Raw genomic sequence first — 8,043 nt, 5'->3', positions numbered from 1 at the left:
CCGCCTGCCTCGGCCTCCCAGAGTGCTGAGATTACAGGTGTGAGCCACCACGCCCGGCCGGAAATTTCCTAATACATCAAGAGGACATAAAGTTACTAGTTCTTTCATAATTTCCCCTCCTTCCCCAGGGAAAAATTATACCAAAAGCAATACATGGAGTTAAAGGAGGACACGGGAAAATGAGCTTGCTCTTTTGGTAGTGGTAGGGGAAAGGGGTTGCTTTGTTTTAAATCAAAGGGTGATACTGCCCCAGGAAGATTAGGAGAGGTGATTTATTATCATTTACTTACTACTTTTAAAAGGCTAAGGTGTTAGTTAATTTCATGATTTCAGGATCAGATACTGTACAAATATGAACAAATTGGGGAAAGGTGAACCACCTAGGCTGGAGAACAGGGAAGGCTGACCAAGGAGGCCCAAAGGAAGCCTCATTCATCAGAGTCCAAGTCACTGTCCCCAGCAATGGAGTGGAAATCCTCACTGTCCTCCTCGTCCTCTGACAGGTGGACCTGGCTTAGTACGCTCGGCCCAGAGCGCTGCTCTTCCTCCTCATCTTCTTCCTCCTCTGATACCTCATACCCACCGATGCTGCTGAAGCTTGTGTCTTGGGTGTTCGACTTGGGATCAGGCTCCTCATAGCTCCCATAACTGAGAAGAGAAACATGTCATCTCTCAAGCTCGGACACCATCCTCTAGCTGACCATTCCCATTCTCAGTGCCACCAAAGGATAAGCCCATCTCACCTCCCCTGGACACTAAAGTGACTGGTTCTGAACTATTCTACATGCCCCTGAGAGAAAAATGATCCTGTTCAAAAACATCAACTTGCCAACTTCATATACACAAGAACCTGAATGGAAGAAACTCCCTTACACCTGAACAACACACTGCCATCTTACATGACCATAAATGCTCTGACAGCCTCATGGTTTCATCTACCACTTACAGTATCCAATTAGTCAATAGTCCTGAAGATTCTCTCTTCAATATATCTTGTCTCTATCCCCTCCTTTCCATCCCTACTCTGCCTGCCTTGGCTTAGTCCTTTGTTATCTCTGGCCTGCACTACTGAAGTAAGTCGTCATGCCTCCAGTCTTGCTCTCCTCCAATTACTTCTTCACACTTCTGCCAGAGTGCTCTTTATTTTTTTGTTTGTTTGTTTATTCTTAATTTTACTTGAAAAACAAAAATCACACAAGTAATGCACGTTCACTGGTTGAAAAAATTAGAACATACACCAGAAAAAATTTTTTAAAATCATCAATAACTCCATCATCCGAGATAATCTTTTGGTATATTACCTTCCAAAATTTTCTGTGCACTTTAGATGCTTGAACGTTTTTGTTTAATTTACAAAATTGCGATACTCTACATACTCTCCAGGAATCTGCCTTCTTCACTAATGATTATAACGAACATCTTCCCATGTCAATAAACATACGTCTATAGCATAATTTTAATAGCTACACGGTATTCCGCCATATGGCTGTAACATGACTTAACAGCCTCTCACTAGGACATTGAAGCTGTCTCCAATTATTCCACTATTAGGAACAATGCTGTCATAAAACATCCTTACACAAACATTCTGATGGTGTGTTAATTATTCCCACAAAATAATTTCCTAGATGTGGATTTTTTGGGCCAAAGGGGATGCACATTTTTAAATGTTTTATTTATGATGATAAATTGCTAAGCCTCTCTCCAAACCACCCCATTTTTATCAATCAACATTACCACCAGTAGTTTGAGAATGTCTTTTTCCTCATAATCTTTCCAAACACTAGGCATTATCATTCATTTTAATCACCAATATGATACGTAAAAAATTGCACTTCGTGGTTTTACTGCATTTCTTTATTAGGGGAGTTATTATTATTATTATTTTGAGACTGAGTCTCGCTCTGTCACCAGGCTGGAGTACAGTGGCACGATCTCGGCTCACTGTAACCTCTGCCTCCTGGGTTCAAGCGATTCTCCTGCCTCAGCCTCCCCAGCAGCTGGGACTACAGGTGTGACCAGGTCCAGCTAATTTTTGTATTTTTAGTAGAGACAGGGTTTCACCATGTTGGCCAGGATGGTCTCGATCTCTTGACCTTGTGATCCACCTGCCTCAGCCTCCCAAAGTGCTGGGATTATAGGCATGAGCCACCGCGCCCGGCTGGAAGTTATTTTTTCATACGATATATTGGTCATTTACATTTCTTTTGTTGTTGTTGTTGTTGTTGTTTTGTTTTTGAGACAGTCTTGCTGTGTCACCCAGGCTGGAGTGCAGTGGCGCAATCTCCGCTCACTGCAAGCTCTGCCTCCCAGGTTCACGCCATTCTCCTGTCTCAGCCTCCCGAGTAGCTGGGACTACAGGTGCCTGCCACCACGCCCGACTAATTTTTTTTTTGTATTTTTAGTAGAGACAGGGTTTCACCGTGTTAGCCAGGATGGTCTCGATCTCCTGACCTCCTGATCCACCCGCCTCGGCCTCCCAAAGTGCTGGGATTACAGGCTTGAGCCACCACGCCCGGCTACATTTCTTTTCTAAATTAGTTCATACCTTTGCCCATTTTTCTTTTGGGGCACAGGACAATCTTTCTAAAATGTAAATCTGGTCATACTATTCTCATTCAATGACTGCCCAGAACTTTCAGGCCCTTCATGATTTGGTATTTACCTACCTCTTTAAATCATTTCTATCACATGAATTATAGATCTTACACGGATCAATCAAAAAATCTCCAGTCACACTGAGCTACGTGTGTTCTCTAAAAGTGTTTCATGCCTGTAAAATGTTTCATGCCTGTGTCTTCATATAGGCTCTTCCTAGTCTCTGGAATGCCCATTGCTTTCTTTTTCGTTTAGCTAATTCCTATTCATATTTGGCTCAATTTCCTTCTCTAGCCAGCTCTCCTCCCTCCCCACCTCTACCCAAGTTCTAGAAGAGCCCTGCGGTTGCCTAGCATAGCACTTTTCATATTACACTGTGATTGCCTGTTTTAGGTTTCCTACTAGACTCATCTCCTTGAAGGAAGGGACCATATCTTAGTTGGTTTTTGTACTTATGATAAATATTTGCTGAAATAAAAAATTTTAATTTATTTACAATGTTATTTGCGTATTAGCTGCTTGCTGGTTAGATGTATCATAGGTACATTAAATCCAACATGTCCAAAGCCAAATCCAAATCCATTTTTTCCTCCTTTCCTGTCCCATCTAACACGTATTCTTCCTCTTTACCAGAGACATCTCCATTCATTATTCATCTAACCTCCTTACCTCTTTATGTCCCTTTATTTTCCCCACTCCTGACAAGTTTCTGTTGATATCATCATCTGTCCCACATTGTCCCAAGTTATACAAATTTGATGTCACTTCCTTTTCCTTAAACTGATGACTCCTATTACCCACAGGTTAAGGTTAAGGTCCAAATGTCTTAGCATACCTTGTAAAGTCCTTCACAATATAATTCCCCTTGCTATACTTCTGGAGCCTCAACTCCCCAACAAATTCCATTTGCTCTGGAACACACTGTTCTACCTATAAAGATCTCCCCCCCGCGCCATACTACCTACTTACTAAACTCCTATTAATCTTTTAAGGCCCAATTCAAATGTTCCCTTGTCTGTGAAACTTTCCCCGATAACTCCAAGCAGAGACACTCCCTTCTCAGTGGTGCCTTGGCACTTTGTCTTACTTATGCTATAGCACTCATCACATTGTATTTATAATGATTTGTTTGTGTCAGTCTCTTCCACTAGGCTGTGAGCTCCTCAAGGGCAGGGTATGTTTTGCTCCTCTGTGTATCCCCAGGACCTAGCACAGTGCCTGGCCCTAGTAGGTGCCCAGGAAATGTTTGATGGATGAAAAGTAATCTGATGCTGGGCCCCTCGACATCATAGCTAGGCACTGATGCCACAGCCCTGTAGCATGTTGCTGCCGATTACCTGATGTTGCTATCCTCCAAACCATGGGAAGCCTCCCCACCGTCTCCCTCATAGGACATCATGCTTTCTTCATTTTCCATGTCCATCCTTGTGTTCTCCTGAAGCATGCGGGGTTGTTTGGGTCTTATTCCACCAGATCCCACATCAGAGTCACTTCCACTTTCACTCAGCTGGATAGCTGTAAAAAGAGACAGATTCTGGTTCATCAAGAGTTAAGCTTGACAGATTTAACTTGATCTTTGGTTTGATCTTCCCAAACTAGTAACTCTCACACATCTACACGGGCATCTTGCCTATACTCCTCTCCTCAGATGCCTTTCTTATAACTGCCTAGGGTCAACAGTAGTAGCAAGGTTTGTAGTTTAGAATCTGAATCCAAATAACAATTTCCTTTTCCATCTCATGCCAACCTATCTGTGTTTTTTCTACCATCTACTCCCATACTTTTCCTTGGCCATTGCCATTAATACACAAAACATTAGTCCCCAAACAGGATTTTTCTTAATTTTCCTTCCCTGTTGCCACATATAACACTTTATCATTCTGTTCTCATCTTTTTTCTTTTTCTTTGGAGACAGAGTCTCACTATGTTGCCTAGGCTGTAGTGCAGTGGTATGATCATGGCTCAATGAAGCCTTAAAGTCCTGCACTCAAGCGACCCTCCTGCCTCAGCCTCCTGAGTAACTGGGACTACAGGCACTCGCCACCACACCTAGCTAATTTTTATTTATGTACTTTTTGTAGAGACAGGGTATCGCTATGTTGCCTAGGCTGGTCTCAAACTCCTGGTCTCAAGTATTCCTCCTACCTTGGCTTCCCAAAGTGCTGGGATTACAGGTATGAGCCACTGTGCCCAGCCTTTAACAAGTATCCAAATCAAAGCTCTTATTTAGACACTGTCTTTTCCACTGTCGTATTTTGTACCTCCTGCTAATGAATATGATCATCCTATGCGTGAGTGCTCAGTACTCTCAGGTCTATTGATAGGTATTCAATAAAAGAGGCAGCTTCCAATAAAAGCATATGTGGCCAAGAGCGCCTATCCAGTCCAGTCCTGAGGGTGCTATAGTGAGTTATAAACGAATAGAAGCAATAGTCGAGGCCTACCAGAGAATGGATTGTCTCCTTCTTCATCACTCCCAGCATCTTCCTCATCATCTTCTCCTTCAGACATAAGCAAATCCTCATACAGGACACTGGCTTGAGGCTGTTGTACAGTTCCTTCCTCTTCATCTGCAAGATCACCATCTCCATCTTCACCTTCCTGAATGAGACCAGTTGGGGGTCAAAGTCCTATCAACTGACCACGTAAGAGACCAGAAGCCACCACCAGACACAACCCACCCTCCCCACTCCGCCCATCCCTCCACTTGCTGCCTCACAAGAAGTTAAGTATTTTTGGTGGATAGATTGTTTAGTTGGTCCCAAGGATTAAATTCGGATTGGGGCTCACTAAGGAGACCCCCTGATATCACCTTAGGATTTGGCCTGCCCTGTACTGATGGGGCTCCTATCATATAAGGGTATAACGTAACCATAAGCTTTCTGTAAGCATACTCACTGGGGCTGGAGTCTTAGGTTTCCCATCCTCCTCCTCATCATCATACCCTTCAATATCTACATCAGAGTCTTCCTCGCCCAGCCTACCTCGGCCCTGGCGCATCTGAGTAAGGAACACAAATAGCACATCATTGAGGGACGTGCCTGTAGGAGGAGTTAACCAAGGGCTCTCACCCAGGATGGATGCTCCTCCCTGATATCCCAGCCAACCCCACTGCTAGTGGGGGCTGTTTAGACCGCTCAAGGCATGCGCATTTTCCCCCATTCTTTGGAAATCATAGCCAGAGTAAAAAACCCAAAGAACAGGAAAGGCCCTTAGTCTACTCTTACTGTATCATTACAAAGAGACTCTTTCTTTCTAACCCAAACTTTTCCTTATAGCTTGTGTTGAACTCTTTGGGATAGAAAAACCCAGGGTTTTTACACTTTCCAGTGGAACCCTGACTGAGAATAGCTGTAGAATTTCTGGCTTCAGACTGTATCTTCTGATACCTCTAGAAAAGGTCAATTTTTAAAATTTAATTTTATAAATAATTTTAATTTAAATTACAATACACATAAAGTAGGCCAATTATTTTGAACTGTCTGAGTGCAGTTGGCCATTCTAGTCACCTGTCAGGCTACTCTGATGCTTCATACCCTTTTTTCATACTTGTGCCTTCCCTGAAGTTCTGCTGTGCCTGACTATGCCCGTGGGGACAGACAGAAGATAATTCTGGTCACACGACCTGACGCCATCCCAACTTGAAATCCCATTTGTAAGCTTTCATTCCCAGGGCCAAAGGGCCCAGTCATTCTTGACATATGTCACACATCACCATCACTATTCCCCTAGCCCCACCTGCAGGCATAATACCAATCTTATAAAGAGAAAAACAACATCCTACCTGTGTTACTTGCTTTTCTGGAGTGGCAGTGGGAATATCCAAGACAGACATATTACTCTCATCTTGAAATACAGAGGCATCTCGAGACATACTGAGGGATGTGTTGGTATCATACAAATCAGGAGGCTGTGGCACAAAACATACAACTTAGCTTCCATCTAGGAAAGGGAAAATTAAATACAGATAACTCCCCTTTAAAGCATTTACTGGAGAAAAAGATCATGCAGAGCAATTCAGTTAAAGAGAAACAGTCTGACACAGCTTTACAGACAAGTTTTTGGGACTCTTACAAATGTTGCCTACTCTAGTAGACAGGTGCCTGATGCATGTAATCAGAAGCCTGAAGCAGAAATGCACCAAAGCTATGGGACAGTTTTATGCCCTAACAGCCTTTCTGGTCAATAACCTAGGTTTTCTAAGCCTTGTCTTTTGGTTTTCAGGCCCAAAGCTTAATATCAGTGCTATTTTGATTGCTTGATCTGGAGACATCTAAGAGGAAATGGGATAAAGGAATTTCAATTCCAACAAGAGCATAGAATGCTTTGATAGTCTGAGCCCATCAGAGGATGCCACGAAGCAAAATGGCATGGTGAAAAATCATAGGCTTTGGAGTAAAATGTCCTGGGTTTGAGTCCTGGCTCCAACACTTGCTAGTGAGTAACAAATTACTTAACATCTCTAAGCCTTGATTAACCCAACTATAAAACTTGGATGATAATGTCTACCTCACAGGGTTGTTGTGAGAATTAAGAGATGTGTAAGTTCCTTATCCAATACTCAATAAATTATAGATCCCTTCCCTGTTTTCTTCCCTGGAAAGAACAGGGATTTAGCAAATGGACTATTTAGTGACAGGAGGGCAAGAAGGACTAGATAAAGTGCTCACAATATAAAGTGAAAAGAGTAAGACACAAAACCATATTGATCAATTTCATTTTAAAAGTGTGTATATAAACACAAATACATACACCACAGATATGAAAAATAAAAATATTCACACTGGTTGATGTTGCTTCTGAGTGGTGGAAGTGATTACAGGTAACTTATTTCTTGTTTTAATTTTCCAATTTTCTCTAACGAACATGTTACTTTTATCAACAGAAAACCCATATATGCGTTACATTGTGTTTTTTAAAAAAAGAAAACGACTGATTCTGAAGAGGGTTTCGGTGAAATAGAGGCAAAACAAAATTCAAAGCATTACAGAGCAGGTAAATCAGTGTGGAACAGAAGAAGGGAAAAATAAGGGGATGAAACTTCTGCAAAACCCTACAGCACAGTGTAGAAAACCGCAAAGTCAACAGTTTTAGATAAAGTGTTAAGCTGAACAGATGATGCAATGCAAGTTAGGTGGAAATAGTTGAGTGAAAATACATCACTGGGCCGGGCGCATGGCTCACGCCTGTAATCCCAGCACTTTGGGAGGCTGAGGCGGGCCTGAGGTCGGGAGTTCAAGACCAGCCTGACCAACATGAAGAAACCCTGTCTCTACTAAAAATACAAAATTAGCCAGGTATGGTGGCCCATGCCTGTAAAACCAGTTAATCGGGAGGCTGAGGCAGGAGAATTGCTTGAACCTGGGAAGTAGAGGTTGCAGTGAGCTGAGATTGCGCCATTGCACTCCAGCCTGGGCGACAAGAATGAAACTCTGTCTCAAAAAA

At 42.6% G+C, this 8,043-nt stretch overlaps 1 protein-coding gene across 1 annotated transcript in view; it reads right to left on the bottom strand.

Annotated features, from left to right (window-relative positions):
* Positions 1-267: 267 nt before the first annotated feature.
* The window catches only part of LOC108514656 (transcription initiation factor TFIID subunit 1-like), a 73,814-nt gene continuing 66,038 nt past the window's right edge, over positions 268-8,043 (bottom strand). Inside the window, exons 15-18 of the mRNA XM_017851055.1 lie at positions 6,383-6,508; positions 5,043-5,199; positions 3,936-4,113; positions 268-648 (exon numbers count right to left, since the gene is read on the bottom strand). Coding sequence (XP_017706544.1) covers positions 429-648; positions 3,936-4,113; positions 5,043-5,199; positions 6,383-6,508 — 681 coding nt within the window. The 3' untranslated portion in view covers positions 268-428. The remainder of the gene's footprint in view (positions 649-3,935; positions 4,114-5,042; positions 5,200-6,382; positions 6,509-8,043) is intronic.

Source organism: Rhinopithecus bieti, unplaced genomic scaffold (assembly GCF_001698545.2).
Source record: "Rhinopithecus bieti isolate Rb0 unplaced genomic scaffold, ASM169854v2 scaffold_34323, whole genome shotgun sequence".
Classification (NCBI taxonomy): Eukaryota; Metazoa; Chordata; class Mammalia; order Primates; family Cercopithecidae; genus Rhinopithecus; species Rhinopithecus bieti.
The sequence above is the reverse complement of the archived record's forward strand: the minus strand, read 5'-3'. Positions and strand labels throughout refer to the sequence as shown.